Source organism: Gambusia affinis, linkage group LG24 (genome assembly GCF_019740435.1).
Source record: "Gambusia affinis linkage group LG24, SWU_Gaff_1.0, whole genome shotgun sequence".
Classification (NCBI taxonomy): Eukaryota; Metazoa; Chordata; class Actinopteri; order Cyprinodontiformes; family Poeciliidae; genus Gambusia; species Gambusia affinis.
In genome coordinates this window covers 9,143,067-9,162,645 of record NC_057891.1, presented here as the reverse complement: position 1 = coordinate 9,162,645, position 19,579 = coordinate 9,143,067, and the positions used below count along the sequence as shown (strand labels likewise).

At 36.5% G+C, this 19,579-nt stretch overlaps 1 protein-coding gene across 1 annotated transcript; it reads left to right on the top strand.

The window, feature by feature from the left end:
* The first annotated feature begins 672 nt into the window (after positions 1–672).
* On the top strand, positions 673–18,470 carry runx1 (RUNX family transcription factor 1). Its single transcript, XM_044109287.1, has 8 exons — positions 673–951; positions 3,901–4,052; positions 4,138–4,248; positions 7,278–7,434; positions 9,040–9,144; positions 12,499–12,702; positions 14,166–14,312; positions 14,389–18,470. Exons 1-8 carry the CDS (start codon positions 924–926, stop codon positions 14,934–14,936), a joined length of 1,452 nt encoding a protein of 483 aa, XP_043965222.1. The 5' UTR covers positions 673–923; the 3' UTR covers positions 14,937–18,470.
* The last annotated feature ends 1,109 nt before the right edge of the window (positions 18,471–19,579 follow it).

Below are 19,579 nucleotides of genomic sequence, written 5' to 3'. Positions count from 1 at the left end.
AGATTAGATATTTATCTGTGCCTTTGTTGAGAAAATAAAAACTTAAATAAATAAATAAATAAATAAATAAATAAATAAATAAATAAATAAATAAATAAATAAATAAATAGACGAATTTATAATACGAGTAAGGATATAGAGAATTGTAATTTTTACGGATTGAATTTGTTAAAATAATTTGTTTTAGTCTTTCCATTCGTCAAATTTTGCATGAACTACTGCCCCCTGCTGGACCCGTACAGTTCTGAAAGTGTGCCGTTGACGCGCAGCTCTACAGAGCGCGTCATGTTGTTTCTGGTCAATGTGACAAGCACATTCTGGTTCCAGTGAACTTTACTGTAGTCATTTCTGACTTTCAAGGCGCTTTGCATTTGCTATGGTTCGAAATTAAGTGTTTCGGGCGGACGAAACGCTGATTGGTCAGTTGCATTAAGCCAAACCTGTGATGAGCTTCCTAATTGGTTAATACCTGAGCCATGCTGTCAGTATGCAAATAGTGCTCTATGCCGGTAAAAGCTTGTTGTTTCCATCAGGATGGCCATTCATGTGTTGAAGAGACTAAAAAGTCCGGAGAGACAGAGAGAGATAAAGAGCTTCACCACATCTCCTTTTTCTATCTAACTTCTCCTTTCACTTCCTAGTTGTTGGGAAGCCCAGTTTCTGCTCCACAGCAGCTGCTCGACACTTTTTTCTCAGATCGATCACAGATCTCAACAAACCTCTTTCTGTTTTGGAGAGCTGAGCCACTTTGGGCTTGCAGTCTGGCTCAACCGGCGCGTCTGGGATTTTACCCACATACCAGAAATAACAACCAGCACCTCTGCAGGTTTTAAAGAGTACCGAGTAGTGTGAAAGAACTGCGGGACTGCAGGCGAAGGTCCTGGAGAACTCTGAGGTCGTGTTGCTGACACTGAGGCGCACAGATGGTGTTTCTGTGGGATGCAAAATACGGTAGGCCTGCACGACTCCAGCCGGGCTCCTTGTTCTTAACAGGGCAGAGAACAACTTCATAACCATCACTAACAACTCTCCACCTCCCAAAACAATAGACGTGTTTTTTATGACTTCATCAGTCCAGGCTAGAAAAAAAGGAACGATAAACTGCACTTTAGTGTTTTTGATCCCAGAAATCCCGGTCCAAATTTGAAACCTGACAAATACGCTGAAAAACGCTACAGGCTCGTTTGAGGACGGGAACGTCTCAATCCGTCTGTTCAGAGAAATTCTGCTTTTGTTCATAACGCTCTGGTAGAGGATGAAGACGTAACTTTTCTCTTATCCTCACATATTTCAGAATAATTTTGATGAAATTATTAGGTTCTAAAAATATCTTAAGTTGTCCCGCAGATTCAAAGTAAGCGCAACTTGATGGTTGGATTCTAAAAGTTTAATGCAGATGTAAAAATTCTTTATATAAAATTAGCATTTTATCTTGTGTACCTTTTTATTTAACTAAAATTTGTATTTATGCAATGCTTTTAGGTGTGTAGAGTTCCAGCAAGCCAGAATAATAAAGAAAGTAAAACTAAGCATGGTATGAAATTTTGAATTATTCTGATAACTCAAAATTTGAATTTGTATTAATCATTTTTAAGGGTATTTGTCCCATTATATCTGGACCATAGAAAATTAGCCGTAAACGTCCATATTTAAATAATTGCTTTTTCTCCTTGTAAACAACATGCAATCATGTTGAATTACACATATGACTTAGGCATTTTGAAAATATTACTGAAGAAATTAAACATTGTTCTGTAATTAGGATGTATTGTAATGAGTATTTGATGAGTCCTGATTGAAATTCAGTCGATTAAAATTAGTTCATGTAATAAAAAAAAAGCAGCCACACTTCAAACCAAAAAGTAATTCCATTTAAACATCCTCTTCCACAATAAATGAGCAGAATGCATTAGAAACTGCAGCGTTGTGTGTAGGAACACTATTTCTTGTTGCCACAATAGTTGCAACAATTAAGATATTTAGTGAATGTAGAAGCAAAAATCTGAAGGAGGGGCTGATTTTGCCTTTAATAAGACGACTGCTACTTAAAGAGCTGCAGTATAACTATTACATTTTACCTGAAATAATTTAAAAGTGAAAGTGAAGGGAAATATTTCTGTTGCATGCAAACATATTTCAGTAGAAATGTTTCATATTTACAGCCTGGGTCTGTTCTCATTTAGCTGCTGAAGTCTCTAGAATTTATCCGTGTGACTTTTCTTTATTCTATTCCAAGGCTTAAAAGCCTCAAACTGAGTTATTTACAGGATCCTGGGCGACTAAATCTTTAGAAATGTTGTGATTTCTGGAAGCATTTCAAGTACATTTGCTTAAATTAACAGATTTTGATCATGAACATATTCTTGTTTTTCCTTTAGTTCCTTGATCACACTCTTCATTGTGGCTTGGTCAAAACTACACTGACGCTGACCTAAAGACTAAGTTCTGGTACATAAATGCAAAAAGCCCATCGTTTTATAGAACAAGGATAGATATGCTGCCTGCATCCTGCTTATTGTAAATTGTGGCAAGATAAATTTGCAGTTTAGTTGAAAAGGATTCATAGCAGCCCAGTCCTGACTTTAAACTATGCATAGAGCTAAAGATTAGGGTAATGGCTTTGAGGCCTTCGAAACCCAAAGACCTGGAGCTTTTCACCAGACTGATTGTCCCAATAATTGAGAAAACTGTTCAGCAGTTGGAATCCTAAAAGCAGTTTTTTATTGATTGCTGAGAAAACTTATATATATATATATGAAGCATGCCATTTTCAAAGAAATGTAAAAAAAAAAAAAAAATCTGATTTTTTTTTCAGTACTGATACTCGTACTTAATTTTTTGAAAATGAAAAAACATTTTAAGTTAATTTGCCAGGTTTGTGAATCATTTAGCTTCACTGTGGGTTCTCATTCACCTCTTAAGCTACAGTTAGTTTTTATAGCTCTCACTATAGATATGAGCAAATTTAGGTGAGTTAATGTTTCCCTGCAAACATTCCTACATTTTCCTAAATAACATTCATAATATGGATCTATGGTACACCATATTCACACCCGCTGGTAAACAGGGAATTGTGAATTGCTCCGTAATAGTGTGTCAACGCTTAGAACGACCCAATATAGTTTAAATTATAAAAGTCCTTCGTTTATATTTAGCGTAAAAAAAACAGCATGTTGATATTTGAGACTGAGGAAAGTTGTTTTTTGTTTTGTTTTTTTTAAAACATTAACATGGTATATTTAAATATTCTAAATATTATGAGGTTATGCTTCTGCAATAAAAGATGACAATAACTTTTCAGGAGTCTTTGCAGGGGCTCCAATCAGCAGCTGAGGTAATGCTGTCACCAACTACATTCTCTCCTTCTCCTTCTATTAACTTGTTGCATGTCATTAATATAGAAAGTACTCCTGCATCAGTTATTTGGTTTCTTTTTGGTGTGACTGCTCCGGGTTCTGGTTCTGCTGGAGGTTTCTTGCTGATAAAGGAGACTTTTTCCTACATGCCCTTAACAGCTGAGGGATTGCTGTTGCTACGTTCTCATCCAGGAGGAGTGAATGCTCCAAGTCAATGATTGATTTGGAATAATAAACTGCACCTAATTCACTGTTTGATAATTAGGAACAAGTGGAATGTGTGTGACTGAACTGAAATGTATTTTTGTAATGTGCCTCTGGACAGCATTTGTTGTGAACTGGCCACTACATGAATCAACTAAATTCAGATGATCATACCATCTAAAATTCAGTGATTTTTAAATTAATAGTAAAATGACTGGTAATGTGTTTGCTAAATGTTTTAAATAATAGAAAAATCACTTTTTTTAAAGAATTTATTTGTTTTCAGTATTATTGTATGTGTATGTCTGTAGTATGACTCACATTGTTCTGTTTCTCCCAGATCCAGCCTCTGGTAGGCGATACACTCCCCCCTCCACTTCCCTCGCCTCAGGGGGGAAAATGGCCGAGGCTTTGCCTCTAGGAGCCCAGGAGGCTGGTGGAGGGGCCACCGTGATGGGCAAGTTCCGCATAGCGGACCACAGCATGGCTGAAGTACAGCAACAAACTCTTCAATAATTGAAGTGCTTTGATTTATAATTGAAGACCCAAAATGTGATGCCCTTTTTCATCTTTGTAGGTGATTTCTGATCATCCAGGAGAGCTGGTAAAAACTGACAGCCCAAATTTCCTCTGCTCTGTCCTGCCTACTCACTGGAGGTGTAACAAGACTCTTCCCATTGCTTTTAAGGTGTGTGCTAAACATTTTTGATTGGCACTGCATATATATGTAAGTGTGTTTGTCAGTTTATTTTGCATGTGTGTTCCTAATACTCCTAATAATAAGTGTTCGCACACTTATTTTTTTTAGTTGCTGGGGTTTGGATCAGGAAAAGTCAAAGCCTCACTGAAAAGTTTTTGCACTGGATCCTTTGCTTTTTGCCCTTATTGTAACTCTCCAACCTGAAGTTCATATGTTAAAATCATTACAGCGGACCCCCACCTACTTCCACTTCATTTTGAGGCTTTTTTCATTCAGTACTATTTAAAATATTTAAAAGCTCGGGAAACTTGAAATATCTGTACCCCTCCAATGGAGAGAAGGAAGACTGTGAATGTTCATTTTATTAGCGGCAGTGCTAAGTTGGTTTCCATTGTTTCTATCAATATTAAGGTATATTTAGTGTTTGAACTACTAAAATAGGCGGCTATTGTTTTAGAGGAGAACTCCAGAATTCGCAGACTAAAGCTGTTCTCTGACTGGGGGTCCACTGTACATTCATTAACATAAACATCAACCGAAAATCTGTTTATGAGGGACTTAATTCTTTATTGAGCTGTATTCAAAATATTTTCTCGTTTCGTTTTTCAGGACTAAATTCATGGATTATGATATTTAGAAAAAATATATTAATATAATTTACTGCTAATAGAAAAGTGATAATATCTCCAAACATTTTTCGTATGTATTTCAACCTCTTAGTCCTATATGAGCGCTTCGTTCTCTTCATTCATTCTCAGCATTCTGAAAGCACACTGTCTGGTGTTTTATTTGTTTCCAGGGTATTCACTCACATGTGAATGTATGGTAGGAAGCTTTTCTCCTCTTTCAGACTCAATGCATTTATGGAACAGCATCTCTAAGCTGCAGAACACACAGCAGATTGATTTATTGAGTTTTATGCATTAGTCTTCCCACATGCATTTCTCTGCTTGTTTGTGAATTTGGAACATAATGCATCATTATGGAGCATAATGAGTGGCTGTAGCTACATCTTACTGAAAATGGATGTAATGCACATATAATTCACATTTCATGCACACCCATAAAAGTGCCCATCTAAATGTATGTAATAGCACAAATATGGTGGATATGCAGACAGGTATTTCATAATTTTTTCTACAGATACCTGCTCATTCTAAATTTTGTTGCATTGTTTTTATTGCTTGATTTTTCAGTCTTTGACTGCCCTTATTTTATTTATTTTTTGACAACTCATAATGCAAACATCACCATGTGATAATTGAAGTACATTACAATCAATGTTTAACTCACAGATTAGTGGCAGCTTGTCAGTCAACACAGGTTACAGTTGTTTGCTTAGAGAGCCCAATGTGAGAAGAGAAACCAGCCATAGTACTATATCTACCCCGGACATTTGCACAGCTATGGTAGATTAGCGTTTTTATGGAAATAAGCCTTGCTGGGGCTCAATAACAGCAGGTGTTAAAGACAAGAATGGACTCTAAAACCCTCATTTTACATTTTCTAAAGTATTCACACCCATTAACTTTTTTGGGATTTTGTCCCATCCAAACCATAAACCTTAGTTGATTTCAAGATGTGATAAAATGGCACAAAGCAATGTGTCATTGTGAAGTGTGTGATTGTATAAAAAGTGCTCTATAAAAAAAGTTTGATCAGTCCATTAATTTGGCTGGACTTTGGCGAGGCCATTGTAACACATGAATCTGTTCATCATAAACATCTGTTGTCCTGCTGGAAGGTGCTGGAAGTGTTTTACAGCCTGTAACCTTTTTTCTTTCAAGTTTTTACTGAATTTAGTCACATCCATCTTCCTGTCAACTCTGACCAGCTTCCCTCACTATGCTGCCGTATTCAGCGTGATGTAAGGTGTTAGTTTTTCTTTACATGTTGCCAATAATTCAATTTTGATCCCATCTGACAATAGCACCTTCCTCCACATGCTTGCCATTTCTCCATTTGAGCGATAATTCTCCGCAGCTCCTCCAGAGTTACCACAATCCTTCTTGGCTGTTGCTTCGCTACATCTTTATTTTCCATCCTCTTCACAATCATGCATTGCTTTGTCTTGGTCTGTCACATCATGACAGACCAACACATTGTGTTGGTCACACCAAGATTTCAAAATGACCAACACAGAGAATTTATATTAACCCTCTAATTGGGCGTGCTGTGGTGGCGTAGCGGATAGCACGACCCACATTTGGAGGCCTTGACGCGGCCATCGCGTGTTGGATTCCCGGACCCGGCGACATTTGCCGCATGGCATGTTTTCCCCCCTTTCTCTCCTCCTTTCCTGTCAGCCTGCTGTCATATAAGGGACTCTAGAGCCCACAATAAACCCCCTGGTGGGGGGAATATATATATATATATATATATATATATATATATATATATATATATATATATATATATATATATATATATATATATATATATATATATATATATATATATATGTATTAACCCTCTAATTACAGGGTTGATTGAGGAGCCATTTTGTGATGACTTCATGAAAGCAGAGTTCCAGAAAGAGCAGGAGTTTTTAAAATATTAGAGAGCTAATTTCAAGGCGTTAGATTACAAAGCAAAATTTCTTTCAAGTCACATTTTACATGAATTGCATTTTTTAAAAAGCTCAAGTACACCTGGAAAGTTCTCCCGCTTTAATACTTGGGGATGACTTCCAGACACTGATAGATGTGTCTGGATGTGTCCAAGCAGGACCAGCACAACTGAAGTGTCTGATACATTTAAGCATTCTTACTAATGGTTGATCAGTAAGAACCAAAGGTTTCATTGATAACATTAGAATGTTAGCCTTTAAGTTTTAACTTTCAGAACTTTTATCCATTTCCCAGTAAGTACAATATAATTGTATACAAAGCTAAAAATAATTTCATTTTATTTTGTATTAGGGTCTAACAAGAACAAATCATTTATGGTCTTAAATATTATGTACAAACAAGACGAATGTTTCTAGACTGTCATAATTTTCTTTGGTGTTCATCCAGTTAGTGACCCTGGGTGATATTCCTGATGGTACTTTGGTAACTGTCATGGCTGGAAACGATGAGAACTATTCAGCTGAGCTTCGCAATGCCACCGCGGTCATCAAGAATCAAGTGGCCCGATTCAATGACCTGCGATTTGTCGGCCGCAGTGGGAGAGGTATGGACACATGACACAGAACATGAAATACTAGAGAAACTCTGTGGGTTCTTCTTGTCTCTCCATGGTTGAATTTTAATGGACATGTTTTGAACAGGCACTTAGTGCTGAATGGATAAAATAGGGGAAGTACATATGAATAAGAACAGCATTCATTCAACTTCCTCCTAGCATTTCATTTCGTATCAACCTGCCTCTGCCAAGCCACGCCCTCCCCATTTCTGTCTCTAACAGAAACACTGGACCACAGTTACTCTAAATCAGCCATAGGCAAATGTCCCTACCTATCTATTTAAAACAGCACTCCTGTGTACACAATTCCTTCTGCACCTCCACACATTTAGGAATGTTGAAAGCTGTGCTTAGTCTTTTGCCCTGTTGAAAATATAGACACAACTGTCAGAACGTTATTGAGGGATTTCACAGTACTGCAGAAAAAATCATTAATGCACTTTTAGTTAAAAGCAACATTGAGGTGGTTGATTCCCAGCTTTACTACAGGCCACAAAGATACAAGTTAAAGATCTGGATGTCTGCATCACTTCACAACTGCAATTCACTTAAAAACAGAATTACTGCAGGTAGTTGAAAAGTAAGATGTGATTCTGATATGTAACAAAATCATTATCTAATTGTGTAATTCTCTGACATTTTGGTCTTCTTTATTTTGCTGAACTCGGGCTCTGTTGTGCAAATTTCAGATTTTATTGGGATTTAATGGGACCAACATGTATGCTACATGCTTAGAAAGTATCTCACTGTTTGTAGTTTTAATGTCACAAAATGTAAATGAAAAATTTTTACATCATCAAACAGAGAAGTTTGTTGTAGTTTGATACATTTTCTTCATAACAAACACTTAGCAACATTTTGAGCTTGTTTGTTCACCTAAAATGTACAATTCCTTAAAATAAAGAATTAACTCAGCTTTTGTTAAAATAAAATTAATTTTTTTTTTTTTTTTATGAAATCCACAAAGTTCTTACTGTACCCAATGCTACACTAATCTGTGTGTGTCTCTGTGTGTCATTTGTAACAAGTTTTCAGTCTTTCTTCTAGTTCCTCTTTTAAACAGAACACTTATTATTTTGTTTTGCAATATCTGAGTACTAAACCAAAGACAGAGCTTAGTTCATCTCCTCCAAAAATCAAACCCAATAGCTTTGGCAGTTATTTCTCTCCCTGTCTGTCAGACTGTATGTAAACTCTGAATGAACTTATAGTTTTGCCAAATTATATTTTTATATTCCTATGGATTGGTTTCTGTACAGTAATGAATGTGCAGTATATACTGTGTTAAAGTATGTAGTGTAGAATAAATAGACTTTTTCAGTGCCACCTTGTGGCCATTATTAAATTTGCTGATGGAGTTGAAAAAGATCCATGAGGCTCTAAAGCTGTTTTGTAATCCTACAGCGTCTGCATGTATAGTGGAGCTTGTAACAGTGTTCATGAATAACTTCAATTCTAAAATGTGTGACATGCATTTGTAATTACCGAACCTGGTTACATTCAAGTGAATACCAAATCTAAAGGAATTACTCTTATATTTTACCTTTCCTGTCTCTATTCTTTGCCCATGTTTGCTTTTTTTATCCTCTTTAGGAAAAAGTTTCACTCTCACAATCACAGTGTTCACCAACCCTCCCCAAGTGGCTACATATCAAAGAGCTATCAAAATCACAGTGGATGGTCCCAGAGAGCCACGACGTGAGTAATCCTGACATACTTACATAAATATATCAGAGTAGGGGTGCATCAATTGCAGTTTTTTGAACAATCGCCAGTAACCAATCTTTAAAAAGCCTGGCCAGCACCATTTTTCTTTGGCAAGAAAATCCCTGAGTTCACAACAGTGGGTTGAATATTGTTAACTGCAAATGTGCAGATATGATCTGGTGGGCTGGTCTGTCAGTCAAAGCTCTCACAGGAGAGCAGTAGAGGACAGTGGCTTTGCTGAGTTAGATAATAGAGGGGTACAGGTTCAGCTTCATGTGTAAGTATCAGCCGATCATTTTGGAACAACTAATTTTGTGTATTTTAATAATAACTAAACCATAGAAAATCACATTTTAAAGTGTACTAAGTATACTATCATATACTTTCTTTGGAACAACTATTTTATATATTAGTAATGTGATCACAATAAGTTCCAGTTACACTTTTGGTTTATTATAATTGCTAATGAAGTACACTCTTCAGTTTCTTATTAATGTCTTTTATTACTTTGCTTTGCCACTTTGTACATTACATGCTTCATACATACATACTACAGTACTGCGAACCTATCAGGCTACAGTATACAGAAAGATCAATTACTGAGAACAATTACACTGTGTACTCAATATATTCACATTTTTCAAGAGTACATTGCCAATGTTGTATATTCGACTGATTCAAAGACGAAAAGGAGTCGGGTGGATAATTCAACTGAACTTTAGTGAATAATAAAAAAGGCTGAACGAATCATACATAACGATACACGACAGAGTGTAGGTGCTCGGCTAGCATAGCTCTTTTTCTCGGTAGAACCTCCTCAATTCTACCTCTTCGTCTAATCTCCAGTACTTCTTGAACTTGTGCAAAGCATCATGGGATATTGAGTCCATTCTGTTAAACGACCACAAATAGTCAGTTTTGAACCAGATACTAACTATAAAATGTTAACTAGATTTATGAACTAACTGCAACTAAAATAGTTACCCGATATTAAATTATAATATCCCAAATAATAAGTCCTAAACAAATCCTGGTTAAACCCAAAACAAATTCTCAACAGCCAATATACTATCAGAGAATTGTACAAATTATCAATATATTAACAATTTACAGACAACATGCTTCTGAAAATTAGCACAATAAAACAATAGGTCCACTTTAGAGCAAATGTGAACAATATTTCACCAAGGACAGAGTATAGTTTTAATACAATGTCACAGTATTCCAGTATTACTGCAGACAAACTGACATTTCTCCTTCCTAAGAACAGTGAGAATCAACGACAGAACCACTCACTGAACTTTACAGAAACCTATAAAAAAAGAATAAACCAATTATACAGAGAAAGTTCTTGTATTTTAAAGAGTACAGAAAAACGGCAAAGAAAAAAACTACGACTGACAATTTAAAGACGTGGATCCGCTATGTATGTGACATCATCAGAACTGATGATGATTGGGACCGGATGCCTGGAGAGGAAAAACATTTCTGGGTGACTTCTTTGGTAGTTTATGTTAAAGTAGAAAAAATAGTCAGTAATATCATAGAATCAGTTGATGCTGACATTAACTATGAAGTTGTTTTAAGTGTGGACTTAAGGGAGATAAACTACCTTAAAATCTTCCCATCCATGATCTGAACATGCTGATTCTTGCAGGGTGGTGAGGGGGGGCAGGTGGTGCCCATCTCCAGCTGTCATCAGATGAGAGGCGGGGTTTCACCCTGGACAGGTCACCAGTCCATCACAGGGCCCTGAAAGCTAACAATGAATAAAATGTATGAAAGAGAAATGGTAGATTAACAAGAGGAATCAATTCTGTCAAATCATTTTTAAATTAAATCATGCTTATTGCAAAAATATATTGAAGATAAAAACAATGATGAGCGAGTTGTAAAAACAGCCTCATAATATCAAAGTCTCTTTGGCATACTGAGCTTAATTAAAACCAGGTTAAGTTTATGATACTAAGTCGCAACACAAAGAGCCTCCAGGCAGTTATAACATGAAGTTGTTAGAAAAATAAGAAGAAAAATAACAATAATAACAATGTTTCAGATATGACTATTTCTGAAATAAACTCAAATGTGTTTATATATGTACTGCGCTGTTTATAATTAATCGAAGATAATTAGCATTTTGAAGCAAACTTACCACCAGCTAGCAACATGTTGGCAGCCTTCGCACCTTTGGGCTCCTTTCATGACCCACATTTCATTTCCATTCGGTTCTTGTCCTGTTGTGTTTTCGTCTAATTTGGACTAAGACGTTACCAGCTCGAATTTACCAAAACTACTAACTATTATCAAGGCTCTCTCTTGTTTTAAGGCAATACTATGGAAGAAAATATGGCGAATTTAAAGACCCCAGCTTCACGGTGATGCTGTTTTTTTTTGTGGCGCGTTTCTTTCAAAAAAAAAAAAAAAGAAAAAAAGGGAAAGTATGCATTACCGCCACCATCTGGTTTGGAGTGTGAACTGGAGCTAATGCCGTTCACTAATACATCACATATCTGAAGATGGATTATGTAAAAATAGATTTCATGTTTTAGTTAAAAAACTGAAAACAATAGATCATATTCAGAGAGATGTAAAACTGAAGATACCTGCTACATTTACATTTGTTTTTGTTGTAGAACCTCTGTCACTAAACTGTCAATGTTCTAAGTTTTAAGGCATGAACACATTATTTACTTTGTTAAACAACATTACACTAAGTTCCACTACAAGGATTGTTATTTTTTTTATTATTTGCCATTTTAAAAAAATAGTAAAAGCTTAAGGCACCTAAAAAGGCATACTTCATTCTCCTAAAGTATACAATAAGATGTAAATTAAAACATACTGAAATTTCAGTGTATTCAATAGTTTATTTTTAAAATAAGCTTTAAGTGAATTTAAAAAAATCTATTTTGAGGATATATTTTAAAATACACAAAAAATTTTAAAAGCATATTGTTTCATTGGTACACTTGAGCAAATACATATTTTGTTCACTTAAAGTATATTTTAATATATTTCTTAAAAGTGTATTTTGGTACAAATATATTTAAGTGTGTTTAAAGTTATGTTAAAATTGGTACAAGCATGCTGTTAGTATACTTTGTATTTATGTATATGTAGTACACTTAGTACTTAGTATACTTAAAATGTACTTACACAAATATAAGTATGTTTGAAATATACTAAATTATATATTTTTCACAGCATTAATGCTGTATCACTAACATGTAGTCTAAAGAGTTACAGGTTATATCTAGAGTAAAAAAACAGCACTGTGTCAGATTACAAGTGAATCTTGTTTTGTTGACCGATCTAAAAAGAGAACCTTCATGTTTTGGCCTCCAGGTCATCGTCAGAAGCTGGACGAGGTCAAACCTGGCTCATTGGCTTTCTCTGAGAGGCTTACAGAGCTGGAACAGCTGAGAAGGAGCTCTATCAGAGTAACGCCTCCTCATAATCATCATCATCAGCAATCTGCAAACAGCCACCAATCTGCAGTCCTCACTTCTGCAACATTTTCTAGCCCTCCACACTCTGGACTAACAGCTGGTAAGACATTAAAACTGAGTGTGCACTGCAGCACTTCATCAAACTAAAGATTGGATCAGAAAATATTCAGATTGAATTTATTCTACTTTATTAAAAGATTTGTTCATTTGAAGGCTTTTCCAATTTGTTATTCCTGACAGCATGGCGAGGTGCTTCTTCTATACAATTGACGTCCAGGATACCTGAAAACTATAATTCCCATAATATTTGCTGTGACTACTTTGCAATCAGGACAAATACTTGTGCTTTAGTCCAAATAGCAAAAATTAATGCAGACCTTGGTATTTGCAGGCATGAGACCACAACCATGTAGATTAAATCTATGAATACTCAAGAACTCCTATAAAAATGTGTGCGACTGCCTAATATAACACCAAATTTACCTTATTATGCGTCAATACATACAATGAAAACAGTCATAACTCTTCCACAGAAGCTAATATCCATATCCATGTTTTTCTTATCTCTTCTACGGAGGAGAGCAGCCAATTAGTGGCAAGGAAAATAAATCTTGCTGCATTGACTGCTTTGCAAATGGCAGCCAAATGCAAATGAGGTTGCATTACACCTACTGTAGGTATTTCAGCTTCCTAAGCTGCATTTTGACTATATCATATGTGCTCTACAAAAAACATTGTGAATAAGAAGATTTTCTGCAAATAATTTGGAGTCACATTCAACAGAAGGCTAAATTTCTGCAAATAGGTGAATCCATGAATATTAAACTGCGAATAGGTGAGGGCCCACTGTATTTATGGATTTTTTGGATACTACTCTAGATATGATATTCATGTGTTTGAAAGACTACCTGAAAAAAATTCTCTGGTTCAACTCCATGGGATTCTGCTGCCAAGACGTCCTTATAAACATTTTGGGATTTATTCCAACCAGATGGTATAGGTAAAAAAAAAAAAGCAGTCCAGATTAGTCAGTGACTTAAGTGCCTTGACCATAAACACATTATGAAATTGAGTCAACGTAACACGTTCTCAATTTCAAGATGGCTGTTCTTCATTCTGAGACACTCGCCTCACCACTGGGTATAATGATGGAGGGGTAGCATAAGAGTCTAATTTTAGACGCCTATTTTTTTAGACTTCTGCTATAATTCAAGCCTGTACAATAACAGTGGCTAATGAAGTCCAAAAATGGTTACAAATTCAAATATTGTGGGAATAACACTCAGAAGGAAATACTACACAATTAAGTCAAAGTCATCATCACAATATTAATGAATGCAATCACAAACACAATTAATAAGGAGTGGTTTGATGCAATATTTGGTACATTATATCTTTTCAGGAGAGCCATGAATTCAAACTGACTGACCTGAAATGACCTTTAGTCAAACATTATGTAGATGTTAGAATCAGAATTTTATACTATTCAAGAATAATTTCTCTTATTCTGATGTCATCCAGCTCTGCTACCTAAACCATTTAATTCATTTCTGTTTGCCTCAGATTCCAGACAGATACAGTCTTCTCCATCCTGGTCCTATGATCAGTCTTATCCCTACCTTGGCCAGATAACTACTCCCACTGTTCACACAACTGCTCCACTTTCACCTGGTCGCTCTTCTCTTGGTGACCTGTCCTCAAGACTCACAGGTAAAACATCCACATACACCATAAGCATACATGAGGCTCAACCAGATGATATTCTGTGACATTTGTTTTCCCTCAGGTCCTGACCTTACAGCCTTTGGTGACCCCAGGATGGCTTTGGAGCGGCCTTTCAGCTCCCTTCCCTCCCTGCCGGATTCTCGTTTCTCTAACCCTCGGGTGCACTATCCTCCTACAGGAGCTGCATTCACATACACGCCAACCCATAATCCAGTCTCTAATGGTGCAATCAGCATCACTATGGCGACAGCCATGGCAACCACCCAGACAGGACGGTACCATACATATTTGCCTCCACCGTATCCTGCAAACACCCCTCACCAAGCTCAGAATGGGCCGTTCCAGTCTACTTCATCTCCATACCACCTGTACTACTCAGCCACCACCGGCTCATACCAGTTCTCTATGATGGCAGGGGGAGGAGGAGGCAGTGACTCACATTCTCCACCTCGTATCCTCCCACCTTGTACCACTGCATCCACAGGTTCTTCTCTTCTACACCCTTCTTTGCCTAATCAGAATGAGGGAGTGGGTGTGGAGGTGGAATCCAGCCACAGTAGCTCACCAACAAACATGGTTGCTGCTGAAGCTGTATGGAGACCATATTGAGTCACCTGAGACAGTGACAACAGATTTTTCTACTCTTATCTCACCAATGCTGCTAAGAGTAGACTCACCTGAAATGAGTATATTTTATATAATGACAACTCAAGGACTATGTGAGTCTTATCTTTACAACATTTAAGTTGTTTGACAGTGGCGGTTCTAGATTAGATTTACCGGCAGGGGGTGGAGCAGTTCTTTTTCATTGAGGCACAGTACAAAACAAAAAAAAAAACAGGGCAATATTTCATAAGTTAAGTAAGTCACAGAGCCATTTGGTTGTCCGGAGTTGCAGATTGAAGACTCTTCATCTGGCAGATGAAAACTGTTATTCTATCTCAATGTGGCTGAAACTAAAAGAGCAACACTTTAAAGCCACAGTATGAAACCTTTATAAAAAATATATTTTTCACATATTTGTTGAAGTTGTCACCATGTTGTGGTATGAGGCAGAGCTAAACTAGAACAACCAGTCAGAGCCCGGAGGTGAGGGTTAGCGCTGTCATTCACTGTGTCCTGTGGTGCTGCCAGCTTTTACCAGCAGATTCTGTTGTGAGTACTCAGGCTACTTAGCACAGCTACTGATGGCAGTGGGTAAAATGGTTTTTCTGTAACAGTAACTTATTTCTCTGCCATTAGCACGTTTAGTGGCGATTACATGAGGATTAGTGATGGCACAGAGACCGCCCTCCTGGCTCTGATTGGTTGTTTTTGGTCGGGGGCAGCTCAGGGAGGAAGGTCCATCTTTAGGCAGATTATATGTCTTGTACTGTTAAGATATGGTGACAGTTTTAACAATTATGTAAAAAACATGTTATTTATAAACATTACATACTACAACTTTAATTAATTCATTGTAAAAATAAAACTGAAGGAAACCAACATAATTGGCCCAACATAGCAATAGCTGCCTTTCTGTTAACCGTACAATTGCGCAAATTATACGGTTAATGGACAATTTGAGCAATTATCTGTTAAGCAAATTTGCAAAATTCACACAACAAAATTTTATAAATTCCACTTCATCTCATGAAATCTCAAGCTGGTAAAAAAACCTCACGTTTTTTGATAAAAAGCATTTGCGCTAGGATGAGATGGTTTTTCGGCCTTATTGAAAGACTTTTTTCACATCACAAGAGTAATGGGCAGGATGTTACTACTGGCGAAAACCAGAAGAAGACAGAAAATACTAGAAGGATGATGGTTTGTTTTTTGGGGGGAGGGGAACTGGACAATGTTCAGCTGGCTCCACAAAAACTCTCACAGCATCTCACATTTTATAAAAGTTGTATGGCATTAGAGCGTGTTGAATCTTTGCTGTAAAATGACTAACTACAATTTCCCCAAAATGCCACCTACATAGTCTCATATCATCATAAATTGATTTTGTATTATCACTTTATTACAGAGGTCATAACAGGGTTCAGGACCAGTTCTGAAGGGGCACTGGGCCTTGTTTGTCCCTGTTGTTTGACAGACTGAAAAAAGCCAAAGTCTTCACCCTGTCAAACTGGAATTGGATAAGCTATTCAATCTTTATGGCCTCCTGATTTTTGCATCACATACACAAAATAACTTTATCTCATATCTCCAAACATTACCAGTAATGTATTGTTTTCTTAAAAAAGCCTTGACCTGTTGAGTAAACTGTTCACTTTCTGTAAGGTTTACAAAATGTTACTGAACCACACATATGTAGATTTTGGTGTCATTTCTAGTGAATGTATTTCCAATTGGTTTCACACTAGGACTGTGTGAATGTGGATCACCAACAGTACAGCATGTGTTTTTATACCAGTGAAGAAACGTGTCAGTTTGTGCAACTTACTCACTTAATGACTTGTTTTACATTTTTGCTCAGAAAGGAGTTTCACTTTACAAATGTATGGGATTCAGTGTCTCACATCTGGACACATAGAGTAAGAGGTGAAAAGTCAAAGTTAAGAGGCATTGGTTCTATACATTGGATGCCAATTAAAGAGTTGGAAAGTATGCAGACATTTATTCTATGTTAGCTAACTTGAATTTAACACTTTAATGGTATCATATTTCTGCCTAAATGCAATAGAGTAGCAAAGTGGAGTCCTTCCAAAAACAAAACAAGGGCTACACCAATTAACTGAGTATTAATCTTATTTTCAAAGGCCATATTTTAGTGCATCAGATGCACATTGTATTTTCCAGGCTGAATGACACTCATTACACAAAGAATCAATCATATTTATTCTCCTTTTGATTGCCACTGCAGATTATATTCCCCCATTTCATACTAAGCCAAGCATCTTCTTCTGTCACATTGACTTTGCATGCCCTCTTTCACTTTACCCATCAATCTTCTCTGCAGCCTCTTCTTCATCACCAGCAGCTCCATGTTTAACATCTGTTGTCCAAGAAATGCACCAAGCCCTCTGCACATGTCCAGACTCCATCAGTCTTGCCCCCAGCTGGCTGTCCTTTGGATTTTCTCTTCTGACCATTTTGTTTGCTCTTAATGGAACTCTTAAAATTATCGTGTCTTCATCTACAAATCGTTGTCCTATGTTTTTATTGGGTCCTTCATCTCCCAACATCACAGCAGTGGATTCATTATGCAGTCATTCCCAAAAGATTTGATCCTTATGCACATTTTATAAACTTCACTGCTTGACTCTTGTTAAAGCTTATTGTCAGGTGTCTGGTGTTCTGAAGTTTTATAATAAACATTTCATAAACCATAAGCTGTTAATGACAAGTGAATCAAGTTTATGCAAACTGTTGATGTTTCCTTTTGTTATGACCACATCGTCCCAGTGTCCTGACTGTCTGTGCTAACTTGTTAAATTTTCCTACTATCACAGCTATGTCTGTCGGTGCTACCCTTTGAAAACCGCTAGTCATATTTATATACAAATGAAGCAGTCAGATTGTGTCCACCAAAGGTCAAAGGTCACTGTGCACCTGAAATGATAAGGTATCTTAATATACCATAGAAATACACAGCTTCAATCCCACATAATATCGCTACCAACCTGCTCTATTTAGCACAGTTTAATTAAAAAAGTGTTATTAAACTAAAATATTTTAAAGTATAGGGACAACATAGCCCACAAAACAACGTACTTTGTCCTGATTCACATGGTTGACGCCAAGCAATGACTTTCTTGTTTACAGTATTCAGTACAGTAAAGACATTGCAGACAGCAAACTAGTCATTTACAAATATGTTTACAAGCTGCCTTAAAATATGCATAATACAACAGCTTACTAAAGCCAGGTACAAAATAAATTAGATAAAACTTACGTTAATCTTCAATGAAATAAAACAGACGAAAGAAAACCTCCTCCGATAGGAATAAATCTGAGTAAGCAGTATGTGACATCGACGTGCGAACGCACGTTGCCACGAGGTAGGACGGATGGATGGGTAGCACAGATAGTCAGAACACCTGTTTGTTAAAAAAATTAACTTGCCTAAACACAATGGCATTATTGTATACAGTCAATAAAATCTTTTTTTTCATCCATTCTTATAGCTTCAGTTCCCATATTACCACAGTAATATCTTACATGCATGTTCTTGTTTTTAACTCAATATTGTTTGTATTTTATTTTTAACTATGTAAACAAATAAATGAGTTTTTTAACCATATAGACTGGATTAGTGTTCCATTAGCCAATGAAATAATTGATTTTAATTTTTTTTCAGGTTTTGTAAATTATATCATAAAATAAAATTAATGAATCACTCTACTAAACTTTCTCCTGTTAAATCATAAAGGAAATCTATTTAAGATCAATAAACAGTTCAGTGAACTAAAAAATAGTGCAAAAAAAAAACACCCTTAAAACGATTCCTTATAATATTGTGAACTTAAGTTTGACTGGGTAAAATCATATTTTAACAGAAAGAATATTTTTGTTAAAAATGTTTTTAAACAGAAATAAGACCAACCGCAATTAAGAATTAGCACAACGCTAACTCACCAAGATCAGGTATCAATGGACACAGCAACACAGTTTCGCTAGCTCACACTCCCATCAACTTAGCATAATAGATATTAAAAATTAGCTTCTGAGAAGTGCTGTTAATTTTTAATAATACCCATAAAGTTCAGCACAGTTTGTCTACAGCACAGGTGTCAAACTCCAGCCCTGGAGGGCCACTGCAATTTTTACATGTGTCTCAGCTGCACCACCTGAATAGAATAATTAGATCATTAGCAAGGCTCTGGAGAACTGATGTACACAAGGATGAGGTATTTAAGACATTTCATTCCAGTGTTTTGTATCTGCGGCACATCTAAAAACTGCACGACAGTGACTGGAGGACTGGACTTTGAGACCAGTCATCTACAGCTTCCTTACAACTTCAAAGTGCAGCTGACCTGCATTCCAAGTTAAGAAGACAGAATCACGCTTCCTTTTTAAACAGGAAATAAAGCTATAAGAGGATCAGACTTCTTTTCAAAATAAAAGTGTTTTTAGTTGTTTTCTTCTGGGTTGCACTTGTTCTAAGACAAGCAAAGAGAGCTTTTAAGGGTTGTCTCAATTTTTCCAAAGCGCACCTTGATGACCCTTAAAACTTTTGGGAAAACAAAAGTGGACTGACTAAAGTTGAACTCTTTGGAATTACCAATGACCAGTTTTCAAGTTTTGGCAGAAATCACCTT